The sequence below is a fragment of the Leucoraja erinacea genome, chromosome 14 (assembly GCF_028641065.1).
Source record: "Leucoraja erinacea ecotype New England chromosome 14, Leri_hhj_1, whole genome shotgun sequence".
NCBI lineage: Eukaryota > Metazoa > Chordata > Chondrichthyes > Rajiformes > Rajidae > Leucoraja > Leucoraja erinaceus.
Genome location: NC_073390.1, coordinates 33,256,787 through 33,276,397, shown reverse-complemented (window position 1 = coordinate 33,276,397; position 19,611 = coordinate 33,256,787). Strand labels below are relative to the sequence as shown.

The window sequence follows — 19,611 nt, the reverse complement described above, 5'->3', positions numbered from 1 at the left end:
ATTAGAGTGCAGCATAGGTTCACCAGGTTAATTCCTGGGATGGTGGGACTGACATATGATAAAAGAATGAGGTGACTGGGCGTATATTCACTGGAATTTAGACGGATGAGAGGGGATCTTATAGAAACATATAATTCTTAAGGGATTGGACAGGCTAGATGCAGGAAAAATGTTCCCGATATTGGGGGAGTCCAGAACCAGGGGCCACGGTTTAAGAATAAGTGGTAGGCCATTTAGGACTGAGATGCGGAAAAACATTTTCACCCAGAGTTGTGAATCTGTGGAATTCTCTGCCGCAGAAGGCAGTGGAGGCCAATTCACTGGATGTTTTCAAAAGCGAGTTAGATTTAGCTCTTAGGGTTAACAGAATCAAGGGATTTGGAGAAAAGCAGGAATAGGGTACTGATTTTGGATAATCAGCCATGATCATGTTGAACAGTGGTGCTGGCTCGAAAGGGCCGAATGGCCTACTTCTGCACCTATTTTCTATGTTTCTGTAGTGCCCCATTAGCCTATGGGCATGCCTTTGGGACGCAAAAGGAAGCCAGTGCACTCGGAAAATTAATGTAGACTTGGGAAGAAAATGGATTTTCCATAAGTCAATATCCTAGGTCATGATTGGACCCAGGCAGAGAGGGGTGTGTATAGTGGGAATGCCTACTGTGCTACTCCTGCCATGTAACACCAAGCTTGTAGACTGATAGGAGGAAGGATTTAACACAGACAGGCCAATTTCCCAGTGGGAATACTAGCAATCTCACTTGTTGAGGTGTTTGAAATCAAAACGTGGAAAAAGTTCGAGGTGCGACCAAATTGAAGAGATGCTAGACCCTTCTTTGGTGGGGGTGGGTGTTGGCCAAGAATGGTCAGGTAGGTGCTCTAAGGCAATTGTGAAAAATCCATTAAAACTGGGCATAATTTTCTTGTTTCCTTTATTTCTTCTAGGTATGAAAAATCCATCTACACTTATAGGATTTTTATAAATGAGGACAATTCATTGTCCATTCAGGTAGGTGATCACATTAAACTAAATACCGAACTGCAATCAAATTTGTGACCTTTTAAATGTTGGAGAGCAGAGCTAGGTGAAAGATCATAAAATGAAATTAATTCCAAATATGTACAATACATTAAAGATACAGCAACCAATGTTATTATAAATGGTATTTGTGAAAGTGAATGAGGATGGACCTCTTGCATAACAAGTAGAACAATTCACGTTCTGCTAGAATTGGGTGTGACTCATTTCTAAACTTAGATATCAAAATTTGAATTACAAACACTGTTGGATTGATTTTCCCTTTAGTGATCATCATTTGAGACCTGGGGAGAAGTTTTGTTGTTTTTTTTCCCAAGGTTGTACAAGTCCCTTAAGAGGCTGTTTGGAAATACTGATGGGTGGATGGTTATACAGTTCACCATAGAGTTGGTGCCAAAAGCTTTGTGTTCTCATTGTACATTAGCAGTTCATTTCAGGATCTATTGGTGCAGGAGCATTGAAAATGTTTATTAGAACAACCAAATGGAGTTGGAGTACTTCAGTTCACTAAATGCTGCGTGCGTGCGTGTGGCAGCAGCTGTTCTGGCAAGAAAAAGAATGAAGGAAGAAACGATGAAACATCTCTAAAGTGGTCAGATATGAACATAGAAAATAGATGCAGGAGTAGGCCATTCGGCCCTTCGAGCCGGCACCGCCATTCAATATGATCATGGCTGATCATCCAACTCAGTATCCCATTCCTGCCTTCTCTCCATACCCCCTGATCCCTTTAGCCACAAGGGCCACATCCAACTCCCTCTTAAATATAGCCAATGAACTGGCCTCGACTACCTTCTGTGGCAGAGAATTCCACAGATTCACCACTGTGTAAAAAATGATTTTCTCATCTCGGTCCTAAAAGACTTCCCCCTTATACTTAAACTGTGACCCCGAGTTCTGGACTTCCCCAACATCGGGAATAATATTCCTGCATCTAGCCTGTCCAACCCCTTAAGAATTTTGTAACTTTCTAAAAGATCCCCCCTCAATCTTCTAAATTCTATGGAGCCACATCAATATGAGTTTGCAGTTAAAGTCAGAGTTCTGACTGCGAAATCACTTCACTTATGTCAGGTGATACCGGTTGATTCTGAGGAAACAACAACTTCCATTTATATAGCAGCTGTGGGAAAATTTTCAATAGAACGTTATGGGTAGCTTTACGTCAAATGGCCTCCTGGCAAGACATTCTCTTTTTAAACAGAATCCATTTGAACAATGAGAAATGAAGCAACTTGAATTTTTGAAATACTTTTCATAACCACAGGACATCCCACATCTTTTCATAGACAGATTGATGTCAAAATGTGTTCACTCTTTAATGCGGCAGCTGATTTGTTGAACGTTTTCGCCAACAATCTAATATGTTGAGAAACGGTGTTTTATTTTCTTTTGAGAGATAAATTTTGCATGAGATATGAGGGAATTCCCTTGTACTTTTAGGGGGCATAGTGGAGGGGGGGAGGGGAGGATTTAAGACCATCTGAAACATAAAGAATGGACTTGTCTGAAAGATAGTTACATAATGCAGCACTCTCTCTGTACCAACAACATGTAGGCCATGTAGACTTATGTATGCTTGAGTTGAACCCATTGTTTCGGATTCATAAGGAAGAATGATATCCTCAAACAAATTATATGTCTGTGAGCTCCAATGGTGAATTCACCATAGTCATGCAATTTTTAAAAACATTTTTATGAGAAAGGTCTGGTGATCAAGTTGGAAGAACAATTTCAGCAATTCACTTCATGGTTCTGCCCAGTGGCTATCGCTGCAAAATGATAGTTGACAAAGAAAAACTAAAGCTATTAGGTGACCCATTTACAACGATATAAGTGGAGGAAAATAGTTGAACAAATATTGAAGAAATAATTGTAGATGTGAGAATTCACCCCCACCCCCACCCCCACCCCAATATATTTAATAATATATCAGTTCTCGGAGGAAAACTAGAGCAAGTGAATGCAGTTAAAGGAAATTTGGAAACACCACCACAATTTAGCTCTCCTCCACTCAAATTCCATTTAAAGGTTGGATTTCTTGACATGACCTGGGTCAGGGAGGGCAATGGAACATATGGCTCTGGATCTGGTGCACTGCATAGTGTCTAGTAGGCCTTGTCATTCTGACTGCAAGTATTGCGAGTCTACGCTTTGTCTCGTCAAGGTACAGGACGGTACACTGAGACGTGGCTGCAGGAGGATCGGGCCTGGGAACTTAATATTCAGGGTTATACATCCTATAGAAAGGACAGGCAGAGGGGGGGGGGGGGGGGGTAGCTCTGCTGGTGAGGGATGGAATTTAGTCCCTTGCGAGGGAAGACATAAGGACTGACGAGGTAGATTCACTGTGGATTGAGTTGAGGAATTGTAAAGGCAAGAAGACACTAATTGGTGCTTTGGGTGGTCTGTCAAGGCTTACCGCATCTCCAGTTCTTTATTTTAATATTTTGAATATTTAATATATTTCACATTTTATTTCCAGAATACACAACTTTTTGTCTGTGTTAGTCAACACCTGCCATATCTGTTTGCAGCTTCTTCCGAATAACTTTGTAGATTTCCCCTCACTAAATTTGATACTTTCAGAAAACTTGGAAACTAAAAGTGAGCTGTTATTCTCTGCTGCAGACAAGCACAGAACGATGTAATCTAAAGGGCCTGACCCACTTGCGCGATTTCTTTAGGCAACTGTGGCACCAGTCAATGTCGCGGCGTGATGTTGGAAATGCACGCACCCCATGACAATGTCCATGACAAGCAACCATCTAGTCGACGACAAGCTACGTCAACTGGCGACACAATTCCTCGTGACTCGGGATGTCCACCTATGACCACACCTATGACAATCTACGACAACCTTCGACCACACAGGCAACCACCTACAACAGCCGAAGTCAACCTACCCCCACCAACGACAAGCTAGCACATGTTACGACCCTGTCAGCGACAAATGAAGACCACTGAATACTTCTCTTGACGTCAGAACTGTCGCCAGTTGAGATAAGATGATGTAGGTTGTCGCCAATGGAATTCATCGAGGTCATGACCCGGCGACAACCAACGTCACCTGGCTTCATCCTGGCAACAACCTACGACAGCACCTACAACAGGAGAAGACGGGCAACGTCAGGCAATAGACAATAGGTGCAGGAGTAGACCATTCGGCCCTTCGAGCCAGCACCGCCATTCAATGTGATCATGGCTGATCATCCCCAATCAGTACCCTGTTCCTGCCTTCTCCCCATATACCCTGACTCCATTATTTTTAAGAGCCCTATCTAGCTCTCTCTTGAAAGCATCCAGAGAACCTGCCTCCACCGCCCTCTGAGGCAGAGAATTCCACAGCCTCACCACTCTCTGTGAGAAAAAGTGTTTCCTCGTGTCCGTTCTAAATGGCTTACTCCTTATTCTTAAACTGTGGCCCCTGGTTCTGGACTCCCCCAACATCGGGAACATGTTTCCTGCCTCTAGCATGTCCAGACCCTTAATAATCTTATATGTTTCAATGAGATTTCCTCTCATCCTTGTAAAGTGTACAAGCCCAGCTGCTCCATTCTCCCAGCATATGACAGTCCCGCCATCTCGTGAATTAACCTTATAAACCTACGCTGCACTCCCTCAATAGCAAGAATGTTCTTCCTCAAATTAAGGGACCAAATCTGCACACAATACTCCAGGTGTGGTCTCACTAGGGCTCTGTACAACTGCAGAAGGACCTCTTTGCTCCTATATTTGATTCCTCTTGTTATAAAGGCCAACATGCCGTTCGCTTTCTTCACTGCCTGCTGTACCTGCATGCTTACTTTCATAGACTGTACAAGGACCCCCAGGTCCCGTTGTACTTCCCTTTTTCCCAACTTGACTCCATTTAGATAGGAATCTGCCTTCCTGTTTTTGCTACCAAAGTGGATAACCTCACATTTATCCACATTAAACTTCATCTGCCATGTATCTGCCCACTCCTCCAACCTGTCCAAGCCGCCCTGCATTCTCACAGCATCCTCCTCGCAGTTCACACTGCCACCCAGCTTTGTGTCTTCTTCAAATTTTCTAATGTTACTTTGAATCCCTTCATCCAAATTATTGATGTATATTGTAAATAGCTGAGGTCCCAGCACCAAGACTTGCAGTACCCCACTAGTCACTGCCTGCCACTCTGAAAGGGACCTGTTAATCCCTACTCTTTGTTTCCTGTCTGCCAACCACTTCTCTATCCATGTCAGCACTCTACCCCTAATACCATGTGCCCTAATTTTGCCCACTAATCTGCTATGTGGGACCCTATCAAATGCTTTCTGAAAGTCCAGGTACACTACATCCACTGGCTCTCCCTTGTCCATTTTCCTAGTTACATCCGCAAACAATTCCAGAAGATTAGTCGAGCATGATTTCCCCTTCGTAAATCCATGCTGACTCGGACCGATCCTGTTACTGCTATCCAAATGTTCGGCTATCTCATCTTTTATAATTGACTCCAGCATCTTCCCCACCACTGATGTCAGGCTAACTGGTCTATAATTCCGTGTTTTCTCTCTCCTGCCTCTCTTAAAAAGTGGGATAACATTAGCTACCCTCCAATCCACAGGAATTGATCCTGAGTCTATAGAACATTGGAACAATTATCACCAATGCATCCACGATTTCTAGAGCCACTTCCTTAAGTACTCTGGGATGCAGACCATCAGGTCCTGGGGATTTATCAGCCTTCAGTCCCATCAGTCTACACAACACCATTTCCTGCCTAATGTGGATTTCCTTCAGTTCCTCCCTCACCCCAGATCCTCTGGCCACTACTATATCAGGAAGATTGTTTATGTCTTCCTTAATGAAGACAGATCCAAAGTACCTGTTCCAAGACAGATCCAAAGACAACGTCAAGCCCACTGTCTCCGAAAGCTTTCAAAATCCCGTGGCAACAAGAAATAAGTAACGACACTTGAGGAGACCACTAATGACAATACAGGCGTCGCCCTTCGTCACGACGCGACCATGTCAAAAAAATCGTGGGACAGGCCCTTAAGTGACACTCTACCTTAAACTGTGCCTCCACTTACTATACGTGTTAATTGCACCAATTCTAGCCATGCTATAACATACATGATGAGTTCACTTCCACCCGTATTGGCGTATTCAAGGACCTCTTCAACCTCTGTTCTGCGGTCTGAGATTCCTACCTGAATCAAAAGGGTGGACCATTGCCTAAGAGGAGCAAGGTAACCTGACTCAATGATTACCGTCCAATAGCACTCACACCCTTCATAATGAACTGCGTTTGGATGTTGGTTATGGTGTGAAATGACCTGGATCTGATTTGATTTGCACCTCGCTGCAACAGATCAACAGCAGATGCTAATTCACTGGGGTTCATTCTGTTCTGGGCTATCTGGATAACAGGAACACATACATCAGGCTGTTGTTCATCAACTATAGCTTGGTGTTCAACACAATCATCCGCTCTATACTTATTACTAAGCTCCTAAACCTGGGCCTCTGTACTTTTCTTGGCCACTGGATCTGTGACTTTGTCATTGGTAGATCTTAATCAGAACAGATTGGTACAACATCTCACCTCACTGACTATCAACAGAGGTGTACCTCAGGGATGTGTGCTTAACCCCCTGATCTATCTGCTTTACACTAAGCATGGCTAAAATGTCATCTACAGATTCACCAATGACACCAGTTGTTGGCTGAATCGGCGATGATCATTAGGCATACAGGAGAGAGATAGAACACCCGGGTGAGTGATGCCACAACAAAATCCTCTCACTTGACGCCAACAAAGTGAAAGAACTAATCATTGACTTCAGAAGGTGGAAGTCGCGATACCAATGCCAGTTTTCATTGATGGGGTAGGTGGTGGAGAGAGTTAACAACTTCAAATTCCAGACCTTTAACATCTTGGATGACCTGTCCATCCTGTCCTGTTCAAGATGATCTGGATTACACCATTGATGTGATCACGAAGATGGTGCTCCAGTGCCTATAGCTCTTTAGAAGTTTAAAGAGATGTCACTGAATATTCTAACAAACTTTTACAGATATGCATCGTAGAAAGTTTATTTAGATTGATACTATCATTGTGCGAGAGTGATGGACTCAGTTCTGTCCCTCACAAACCCAGCTTCCCCCATCATTGAAAGCTTCTGTATGACCAATGCCTCAAGAAGACACCATCTATTAATGAGGCTCCCATGCTCTCTCCTCACTGCTGCATAAGACAGGAGGGACAGAAGCCCGAAGTCCCACACCAACAGGTGCAGGAACAACATTTTTCCTCCAACCATCCAATTCTTGAGCTGACTTCCACAACTCCAATCCTATCTCAGCAACGGAACACTACGGGCCTCCTCATGCACTATCGTAGACTTGTTTTCAAATTGTGTTTTGCAATGTCGTTTTCCTGCATGGTATTATTCATTTCTCTGTGTTGTAGAATTTGGGTGTAATTTATATTTTGTGTATTTATCTGAGTCAACGTGCCTGTGAGGATTCTGCAAGAAAGATTTTCATTGTACTTCTCGCTCTTTGTATTTGTGTGTATGACAATAAACTTGACCTGACTTGAGTGTTCTGCTTCAGTACTTTGAGGAAGTTGCTAAGGCATTGATTCCAAGCTACTCACAAAGAGCTTCTGCAAAAGCGGAAGATGCATTTGTATTTTGTCTGACATGGTCTGCAGCTGAACAAAACCTATGAGATTTGCTGCATTACTTAACTTTTAAAGTGCAGTTCCTTTGCTTCCCTTCCCCCTCCAAGTTTGTGTCTCCATGCTCGAGCTCATACATTTTGGGTATGTCTCTTGAATTTGAACAGGAACACTAGTCCAGCCTTTTCCAGCCACAAATTCCAAGATTTCAGAGGGGGAGGAATAACAAAAAATATGTCCAACTCCAATGGAGATCTTGAGCAGTTTGCACGTAATGGAGAGGTTGGATTGAGTAACAGGCTGGAATCTAATCAAGTTGCTTGAATGGTTAATATATGGAGATGTATCAAATGAGTGAGTTATAGACTGGAATCTAATTGAGACATTTGAAGTGTTTATTTATAAAACATTTGCATACAGGGACAATATTCTCTGCCAGAGGAGAGTTGATTATGTATAACTTCCATCTAGTTGAATGATTTCAGTCCTGTAGTGAATGAGTAGGAAGGAACTGCAGATGCTGGTTTACATCGAAGATGGACACGAAACATTGGAGTAACTGTCCAACCTGTAACCTGGAAGGCAGCATCTCTGGAGAAAAGAAATAGGTGACATTTCGGGTTGAGACCCTTCATCTGAAGTCTGAGTCTGAGGAAGGGTCTCCACCCAACATCCCTTTCTATATAGATGCTGCCTGACATACTGAGTTACTCCAGCATTTTATGTCTATCTTCGCTGTTGTGAATGAGTCTGATTTTATCCATGTAATATGTAGATATAGAACCTCCACTGATTATGGCATGGTTCCGTTCCTGAGAACAGTTCGACATAAATGCAGCCCCAGTCCGAGTTCCCACCCAGCAGACGATGCCTGAAGCCCTGCAATGGCAGGCACATCAAGCCCACCCGTCTCTCAAAAGCTTGTTCATATGTATGGCCGAACATAATTCAGGCATTCATAAACTGGGGAGGGCCATGTAACAATCCGCTTTTACTCCGTGACTTTAGGAGGGGAAATTACTATAGTTTTGGTCCACTTCCTCTTAATCAATAAAGAATAATATCAAAGTGTAAAGAGTCAGGCATTCTTAAAACACAAAAAAAAAAACTATTGTAGGAACTCAGCGGGTCAGGGCAGCATCTCTAGAGGGAAATGGACAGATGGGACAGGTGTCTTCTTCAAAGTTTTTTACTCTGGATTCCAGCATCTACAATCCCATGGGTCTCCATTCTTCCAGTACATTTGTGGGCCAACTGCTCGGGAAGACTTACAAACTTAGTCTCTTGTTCAATGATTTCCTACCTTTTTCTCAGCGCTCACATGAATTGAAGCATCCCAGGTGCAATGACTGTTCCACAACTTACTTACACATGAGATAGTCTTTGCTTTTACACAGCACTTGGCTCGATGTAATAATACAACTCTCAGCATTTCTCTAAATACTAGCTAAGCATTTTACTCTAAATACTAAATCGTAAGAATACTTATTTAGCTTTTCCTCCTGATATTAAAAGAGGACATACATTAACAGAAGTTTAGTAAAGAATGGCTTCTTTACTCGAGATGGTAGCAATGTAGTGAGTATTCATGAGATTAAGAGTCAAGAGAGTAAAGAGTGTTTAAATGTCAGATGCACTGAAACAGAGCAATGAAATTCATACGCAGCAGAATAACAGGTCTGTGAATGCAGTGCTCAATAGATGACGTAATAAACAACAACAAAAAGTTCAATAAGTTTAAAAAAAAAATACAAATTAGTGCAAAACCAAACAAAAGCCAAAGTCCCTATTGCAACCAAGACAGTTCATGGTTCGACGTTTAGTTAGTGTTTGTGGGCTTCAGTAATTTAATGGTGTTGGGAAGAAGCTGTTCCTGAACAAGAAGGTCAAGAATTTTAGACCACTGTACCTTCGTCAAAAATAAAAACAAAAGGAGTCCTTGGCTACTAGAAAGTTTTCCTGGATAGCCACGCAATTATTTCATTGACTTCCATTTATTTTGAGTTTTCAACTCTGTTATTGCAACAAATTTAAAGAAATCCCAAAGAAAAATTTGGGGCTTTAATTATTAAGACCACTTCCTACCAAGCTCTTGTCAGATACATCACATACAAAAGCTCAGTGCAAAATTGTCTTTACATTTATTCATGCAGCAGGAACATTGCTCTTCAAGGCCAATATTAATTTTCATCTCTAATTGCCCTTCAAAGTGTTGTTGCACTTACTTGAACCTTGCCAGAACTTGTGATAAGCTTCCCTTCATGCTGCTAGAGTAGGAAAATCCAAAATAGAGCAGTGACCACAAAGGAAGACCAACATGTTTCCAAGTCTGAGCAGCATAGGACTTGGAGATGAAATTCTCAATTGCTTTCTGCCTCTGGCCTTCCAGAGTTAAGGGGCTGTCCCACTGCGGTGACCTAATTGGCGAGTTTAGGACAGTTTGGAAAAAAATGTCATGTTGAAGAACTCCTTCGACTATGTTGAAGACCAGCTTTGACTACCGTCGATTACCCTCAATTACCTACGAATAACATGCCGACCTACTTCGACTAAACCTATGAGTAAAAAAAGTATCGATTTTTTCCATGGAGACCTTTTTTTACTTGAGGGCATTTTTCAACATGTTGAAAAGTACGTTGTGACCTAGCTGAGGCCTCGAGTAGGCGGGGACTACTCTCGAGCATGAAGGTTACAAAGACCTCCTAGGACCTCGTGTCGACCATGCTGCGAGTATGAGTCGAGGGCAAATTCGTCAAAACTCGCGGATTAGGTCGCTGCAGTGGGACAGCCCCTTTAAGGTTTTGCCAATGAAACCTTGCCAAGCAACAGCAGTACACTTTGTACATGATACTCACTGTAGCCACTACACCAATTGTGACCAGTGAATGTTTTTTAATGGTTGATGGAGTGCCAGTGAAACAGGTTTTTCCTAGATGAGATTAAGTTGTTTTGAATGCTTGAATTGAACTCATCCATGCAATGGAGTGTATTCCATAACACTACTGAATTATACTTTGTAGATAGTGGCTTTGAGCTTGGCGTAGGACTTGGAGCTGACTTCCTATTTCTTTTATCTAACATCTGACCTACCCTTATACTATGTTTAAGAAGGAACTGCAGTTGCTGGAAAATCGAAGGTATACAAAAATGCTGGAGAAACTAATTGGGTGAGGCAGCATCTATGAATCAGAAGAAGGGTCTCGACCTGAAACATTGCCTATTTCCTTTGCTCCATATATGCTGCCTCACCCGCTGCGTTTCTCCAGCATTTTTGTCTACCTACCCTCATACGATGATATTTTTGTATTTAATTTTGTTATAGTTCTGATGGTGAGATATGAAGCAATGGTAGGAAGCGGTTCTTAGACTCTCTTGTTGGAGACTGCCATTGCTTGGTACAGATATCTTTCACTATTTGCCAACAAGTAAACATGAAAATGAAACTGAGCACTGTTCAATCAGCAGCAAATATCCCCTTCTGACATAATGGAGGGAAGGTAATTGGCAAAGGAACTGAAGAAATTTAGGCCTAAGAGAATGATTATTGTTCTATGAAAAGGGACACGACCCAAAGCAACACCCATTCCTTCTACCCAGAAATGCTGCTTGTCCCGTTGAGTTACTCCAGCATTTTGTGTCTATCTTCGGTTTAAATCGGCATCTACAGTTCCTTCCTACACATTGTTCTATGATAACTGAGTATAACTATATGGTACAGAAAAAAGAATGCTGGAAGAACTTAGCAAGTCAAGCAGCATCTGTGGAGGCAAAATGTGTATGTTGACGTTTCAGGTCAAGAGCCTCCACCAGATTCTAGCTTCTGCAGGCTCTCCTGTTTGCATTGAATGGATTTATGGCCCATGGAGTATCACATTGTTTTTCCTCAAGTTTCGGAACACTGTTTGGAGATGACATTGTAGTGAGATTTACTTGTTATAAGACGTAGTGGCTTTTTATCCTCTGAGAGTCCACAAACATATTTACATGATGGTTTGCTTTTTTTTCTTACGAGTTGGAATAACAAGTCCTGTATCTGGCAATCTGACATTATGTCTACCTGTGCATTTGGAGCGGCAGTAGTTAATTGTTCAATCAGCAGCCCTGCAACTGCTGAACCATGAAGAATGTTTCACTCCAACCTGATGACACCTCTGTCAGCCATTTTATATCATGTGGAAGGAAGAACCCTTCATTTTGTCACTTTCACAAAAACCTTCTGTACTTTTCACAGTTGGATTCTGCTTAATTTCAAATGGGCTGGTGGAAAAACTGAAACTTATTTAGCCAGAAAGCTTATTCCGTTTTTTTAAAACTTCATTTCTATATTCAGTACAGCTGTTTTCTTTGTTACTGGATGCTCGTTTATCTGAATCGAAACTCAACTCCTGCAACAGTAGTTATTTAACTCCATTTGGCAGCTGTATTTTGTTTGTTGTTCCCCTTTCTGTGACTGCAAGCAGCTTTGAGAGCTAAAAGTAATCCTTTGCAACTTTAACATTTCAGCCTCTCTCACGAGCTTTCTTTGTCGCTGCAAAATGCATGGTGGTTTTGTTGCAATGAGCATCATGCAAACCACAATTGACTCGAGTCTTGTTCATCAATCCGTGGGATAGCTGTCTAATGGGCCAGCCAGTATAATCAGCTATGTGGCCTGTGGTTCAGTGATCGCTCTCTTGCCTCCAACTCAGAGCTGCATTCATAGCCCACACTGCTCACCAGTCTAGATTAATGATCCAACCATGCTAAGCGAGCACTTCACTGTTTAAATTGCTCATTAAGATCTCATGGTATTCTTCTATAATAATCTGACTGTGATTCCCATTAAACAAAAAGTTGATTATTGTATCTGATTTTTTTTAATGGTCTGCACTGCACCAATATTCAAAGATTAAAACTAGCTTGACAGAAATGAGATAGCGCTACCACAAATAATATATTTATTCCAATCTATACCGATATATATATACCAAAACACTTTAAAAAAAAAAAAAATTAGACTTGAATATTTTTAATTTTATTTGGGATTATAAAGCACATAGAATTAAAAGAAATCACTTGTGCAAACCCAGAGATGGGGGGGTTTGCACTGCCTAATTTTCTATACTATTATTGGGCAGTACATATTAAAAATATAATTTATTGGTTGGACAGTTCTGCTCAACAGTTGGAATGGATAAGAATGGAGAAAGAGGATTACGCCCCCTACAATCTAGGAGCGATCATTTTTCCCCCAATAAAGCTGAATAATATGTTATATAAGAAGAATCCAATTATACAAAATACAATACGAATCTGGAAACAAATAAAATTAACTAAAATTAAGACATTTATCAGTGCTAACACCAATAGTGAATAACCCAGTATTTAAACCATCTGGTATGGATAAAACACATAAACAATGGGGAAAAAGTGGGAATTAAAAAGGTAGGTGATTTGTATGAATTGGGAAATTTATTATCATTTCAACAAATAAAATCAAAATTTAAATTGAATAACAATCAATATTTTAAATACTTACAGGTATGTGACTTTATGAAGAAATATATACCAAGATTCCAAAGTATAATTTTAGACCCACTGGAAGAAGTAATGAATATCAAAGCGGAGTCAACAAAATTAATATCATACTTGTATAACAGTATTTTAAATATAGAATTACCATCAACAGAGGCAATTAGAGAAGACTGGGAAAAAGAATTATTGATAAAAATCTCAAAGGAAACATGGGAAAAATATTTGATACATATACATAAATGTTTGATCAACGCTAGACATAACTTAATTCAATTTAAAATATTACATAGATTATATTATTCCAAAACTAGGTTGAATAAATGTTATCCAAATATTTCTCCCATTTGTGATAAATCTTTCTCAAAATGCCAATATTACGCACTCATTTGTCTCTTGTACAAAACTTTATACATTTTGGTGTGATATATTTGATATATTCTCAAAGCTATTTAAGACAAAAATGGAACCTAACACTGAAATGATTATATTTGGAGTAAGTGGAGATGGGAACAAATTAAATACACATCAAAACTCATTTTTCAATTATGGGTTAATAACAGCAAAAAAACTTACACTTAAATTTTGGAAAAATGCTAATACACCAACATTTAAAATGTGGATCAGTAATATGCTGGACACAGCACATTTGGAAGAAATGAGACTCCTCCTAATAGACAAACAAGACCTATTCTTAAGGAGTTGGTCCCCATTTATTGATTTCTTGGATTCATGTGGTGACATAGTATTATGAAAACTAACAGTTTCAGGTATGGGTGAAAGATGATTTAGAATATTTAAAAAATATATCATCTCACTGTGGCGATTGAATAATCTCCCTCCTGCTTTCCTTCTTCACTTATTCCTTCTCTTTCACTTTTTCTTTATCCGTTTTTCACCCACGCTCACTAATCTATTCTTCACTTTTCACAACCTCTTTTTCTTCTCTCCTTTCTCACTTCTTTAAAAAAAAAAGGGAAGTTGTACAGAGAATGTAATATGTTAACATCGTTTTTGTACCAATGCATTGTACTCACTTCTAATAAATAAAATAAAAAAGAAATGAGGAGCATTTTTAAGGTATCTTGGAAGCGTTAAAGGTGCCGTATAAATGTGAGTCTTTCTTTAGGCTTTGATGATGGCGAAGTAGTAAAATTAATGGGCCTACAGGCCAGTGACCTGAGTTTGCATCCTACAATTTTATCTACAGAGTTTAATTTAATTTCATAGCTTGCAATTTTTCTAACACAAGACAGTCAACATTCTTAGTGAGTCAATCACTCCCTCTTTAAGAAACTAACGCCTTGTCCCGTTCCTTGGCACAGTTTAAAAGAGCCATCTCCCTGGGCACTAAGCCTTGACCAGAATATGTGCAAAACCTTTGCATACCTTTTTGGCCTTTGCGCATGGCCCTCCCAAAATTGCCTGGAGTGTATGGATCAAGCTCAAGGGATTATGATAGTGGGCCTTTTGTTTTGGAAGGCAGTGTTCAGAAAGCAATCTGGGAGAATCCTACATCTTTAGAAGAGGTGGGTGAGGAGTTTGTCTCAGTGCAGGGCAGGTATGAGGTTGTCCCTTGCCTTGTGCCAATAACATACTCATCAGTGACAGATTGTGTTGACTTGGAGAGGAAGTGTGAATGCCAGCATATTGTTTCCACTGCATCCTTCACAGTGGTCAGTTGGGAGAAAGGGTTACTGGAATGTAGATTCCCTGGGGGAAGAGAAGAAATGGAGCACTCTGCACAGTGGCACAGTTGGATGAGTTACTGTCTCACAGCGCCAGAGACCCCGGGTGCTGTTTGTGTGGAGTGTTTTCGCTGTGACCATGTGGGTTTCCTCTGGGTGCTCCAGCTCTCTCCCACATCCCAAAGACTTGTAGGTTAATTGTGAAATTGTCCCTCATGTGTAGAGAGTGAATGAGAAAGTGGCTTAACATAGAACTAGCGTGAACGGGATTTTGATAGTCAGCGTGGACTTGCTGATCCAGAGGGTCTGTTTTCATTGCTGTGTCTCTAAATGTTAAATTCTAAATTTCAAAATGTCAACTCTCAGGGGTGACTAGTTGCAACTTGCGTCGGAAGCGTGGCTGGCAAACTGGTGAGAATTGGAAGTGAAAATTATCACTCAGCAGGGCTGCTGGACAGAATTGTCAAAATGGTTTCTGAAGGTCCCAAACAGGCCATAACCCCTCTGCTGACCTCCGTGCTGTGGTGTCAGAGGCCACTTTGGTCCTGTACCCGCACAACTTGAGCTCTCTCTTGGAAAACACTATTGGAGCCCGTTGTACCTTGCAACAAGCAGTTTATTTTTGCTTGCAGTCTCTACACTGTAGCGCATTGAGTGAGTGGGCTTTTCATGGTCTCCTCAATGGGATACCTCCTTGTTTTCCATTTGGGACATCATAGGTGGGTTGCTCAGTACAGACCAATGTAACAAACTTTTTCAACGCTTCACAGACTCCCAGGTGACCTGTCCTGTATATACAAAATGTGTCCCTGTTTAATTGGGCAGCTCCACTAGTTCTGCCCACACTTCAGTGCCGTACTCCTGAACTTTGGGCAACCATTATGGAGGGGCGCAAGTTGGTCCGCTTTTGGGCCTGACCAAGATGGTCATTCACAGGCCCAGACAGTAGACCACTGGGGGAATCCATCTATCCCAACTGTCTCTCCTCTCCAAGGATATGTTCCTGCATGGATGTCACTGGAAATGGACAAGGCCAAGCCATCTGGTGTGTTGAAGATCTTCCCGGACCAGTGTGCACCACAACATGTGGAGAACATCCTGACTCTGAAAAAAAACATCTCATTAGAACATTAACAAACTGTACATTAACATTGAAAACAAAAAAATACGCAAATGGACTAGGTATGCAAGGGACAATAAAAGGAGGTAAACACAAAAGTAACTCAGCGGGACAGGCAACATCTCTGGGGAGAAGGAATGGGTGACCTTTCGGGTCAAGACCCTTATACAGACTGATATCAGGAGAGTGGGCGGGACAGATATAGAATGTAGTGGGAAACAGTAAGACAGGTGGGAGAACTAGGTAGGGGGAGGGATGGAAAGAGAGGGAAAGCAAGGGCTATTTGAAGTTAGAGAAGTAAATGTTCTTACCGCTGGGCTGTAAGCTACCCAAGCGGGTCAATAAAAGGAGTTGGGTAACGGGTTAGATGGGACTTTGTACCAGATACCGATGAGGCCATACTTGGAGTATTGTGTTCAGTTTTGTTCATCCTGTTACAGGAAAGATGCCATTGTTGGAAAGAGTGCAGGAAAGATTTACAAGGATGTTGCCAGGTCTTGAGGGACTGAGCTACAGGGAGAGGTTGGGCAAGCTAGGACTTTATTAAAGCATAGGAGGCAGAGGGATGATCTTAAAGAGGAGTGGGGGGAATTATGAGTAGAATAAGTAGGGTTAATGCACACAGTATTTTTCATGGGTGGAAAGCAAGAACTACAGGGCATAGGTTTAAGGTGAGAGGGGGAATATTTAACAGGAACCTGAGGGGCAACTTCTTCACTGGTGGGTATTTGGAATGAGCTGCCAGAGAAAACAATCATGGCAGGTACGATAACAACAAATCAAAAGACATTTGGGGAAATACATGGAGACACTACAGATGTTGCAATCGTGAGTAAAAAATATAAAGCGGAGGAACTCAACGGGTCAGACAGTATCTGTTACGAAAACGGACAGACAATGTATTGGATCGGGACCCTCTTCAAAGTATTAGGACCTTCAGAGTCAGACATTGGAGAGAAAAAGAAAAATTGAACAGGTTCTTAACAGCATTCTCTGAGCTGCAAAGTGTGTCTGCTTGGTGGCAAATGAGCTCTTCAATCAGATCAAGATCAATGGGATTTACGTATGGAGGCCAATCATTTGATTTGGTTGAAATTGCCATGAAAGTTAGGTGTGGAAGAAACCACTTGAAACTTTAAAGATACTACAAAGACATTTGATATCCTTGATACTAAGTGTTCAGTAAAAATGCTCCAACTAGTTTTATTGTATGTGGTTGAGCATCTGTGGTTGTCTTTTCCTCCAGTCTGTTTAACTAAACCAAAATCTAAGATAGCAATCATTGTGTGACGCAGCCACTGTAAAGGTTGTGATAAGAGGCAGGTTTGGTGGTACCTGAGCAATTGACGTTTGCATCAGATGTTGTGGTTTCACCAGTGCAATGCACGTTGAATTTTGCTTCCTACTCGCACTGCTATTTATAGCTTCATTACTTTCTGTGGCATGTCTACCCGTCCTGCAGCTTTTATTATAATGTGGGAGAGGTTTGGGTGGCACAGTGGCACAGCTGTAGAGTTGCTGCCTCACAGCGCTGGAGACCTGGGTTCCATCCTGACAATGGGTGCTGTCTATACGGAGTTTGTACATTCTCCCTGTGACCGTGCTGGTTTTCACCAGGTGCTCTGGTTTCCTCCCACATTAGAAACATAGAAAAATGGAAAATAGCTGCAGGAGGAGGCCATTCAGCCCTTCGAGCCAGCACCGCCATTCATTGTGATCACGGCTGATCATCCCCTATCAATAACCCGTGCCTGCCTTCTCCCCGTATCCCTTGACTCCACTAGCCCCTAGAGCTCTATCTAACTCTCTCTTAAATCCATCCAGTGATTTGGCCTCCACTAAAGATGTGCAGGTTTGTAGTTTAATTGGCTACATCCATGCAATTGTAAGGCAGTCCCTTGATAACCTTTTCCAGTCTGCTCACAGTCTTATGGTTCTAGGAGGTCACTTTCCGTGGTCTGTTTCAAAGCCTATAAAGCTTTGTTTGGTTTATTATTATTGACACATGTACGTAGGTATGTTGCAAAGCCTACCTGAAGCGTCGCTGAAAATCTGTCGCTGCGGGTGTGCGCGATTTTGGCGCCATTTAGAGGGGGCGGGTTTTAAAACACGATTTTCCCTAGGCTGTTCCAATCGAGGATGTTCAGCCTGGTTAATTATTAACGGAAAATCGCTGGAATATTCCGTCGCTTTAGCTATTATTAGTTTTAAGAGCTTTATATAATTGTTGTAGTAGTTTAAAAATTAACCTCTAAACCCGCGACCACCGGCAACCGGCAGGGTCTCATACAGCAGACAACAGAAGGTAGGCTGTTTATTTTTACATTAAAAAAGGCTTCTTGTTTTTTAAAACAACAAAAACAGACTTGGTTGGTAGTCCCCTTTCTGCGGAGTTTAATGTTATAATAGAGCGATTGTTTCTACTTTCTTTTTCCTTCTTTTCTAGGGTCTACTTTCTTTCTTTACTTCCTTCTCTAACTTCTTTTCTAAGGGGCTTTCTTTTCCAACACTCTCTTGCACCTTCACGACTCTTGCGCACTTTCCTTACTTCCTTTACTTCTATCTTTTTCTTAAAGCTCAAAAAATGAAGCGGTACAAAAAATGTATTAAGACATATGTGTTGTGTATTATTGTAACTTACCGTACTTCTAATAAAAATAAATTAAAAAAAAAAAAAAGGTCTTCTTAAGATCCCTTTATACAAAGTTTAAAGTTGCGAGTAGCTCATTTTGGGCCCATTATATCCCGCAGTATTTTTCTGGGCATTTGAGGGTACAAATCTAGCGCAATGTGAACGTTCTAAACCAGTGCGTTCACAGGAACCCACTAGAAAGCTGATTTAAATTGACTTTAATTTACAGCAATTGAACACTAAATTCCTTCCATTTGGCCTATAAATTAATGTAAATGAGATTTAAAAATCATGTTTTATTGTGAATTATTTGTGAATGTTATTTGGACACTTAGGCTATTTAAAAATGTTAATCATTTATTAAGAAATAGATAGATGTTTAGATCTAGTAATTGAAGTTTGAAATTAGCTCCAATTGGGTAACTAACTAATTATATGCTTTAATTTCAGGTCATCCAAGTAAGATTGATTTATATTTGTTTCAGAATGCTTCAATCTATGATAACTGAAATTTTCATTCAGTTCTCTTAATTTTTAAGAAAGTTATGGGCTTTTGACTGTCCACGATCAAAGCTTTTTTGTTATGTCCATAGAAAATCAATAGGGAACAAGATGCTAATTTCCGAGTATGAAAATGGCCATAACTTTTTAAATACTTGAGATATGAAAGTGAATTAGGTGTCAAATTAAACTTATTTTTATGCTTTATCTGATGGGATAAATTGCAGACTTGATTTTTAAAATCTCAAAATTTTGTAACATTGTTAATGTACTGAGATGCAGTGGAAAGGTTTTTGCATGCTATTCAAGTAAAGCACATCACACATGAGTACAATCAAACCATAAATAGTGACCACTGGTGGTACAAAAAGAGAAAGAAAACAGAGGGCAGAAGATGGTATAGTAATAATAATAATAATAATATAATAAACTTTATTACAGACTCGAGGTCCAGACAAGGGGCAACAT

General features: G+C 40.9%; 1 protein-coding gene across 2 annotated transcripts in view; it reads left to right on the top strand.

Moving 5' to 3' along the window:
• Positions 1–19,611, top strand: part of inpp5d (inositol polyphosphate-5-phosphatase D) — a 110,176-nt gene that overhangs the window by 14,685 nt on the left and 75,880 nt on the right. For both annotated transcript variants that reach the window (XM_055646118.1, XM_055646119.1), the window contains exon 2: positions 946–1,009. In XM_055646118.1, the coding sequence (XP_055502093.1) occupies positions 946–1,009 (64 nt within the window). The remainder of the gene's footprint in view (positions 1–945; positions 1,010–19,611) is intronic.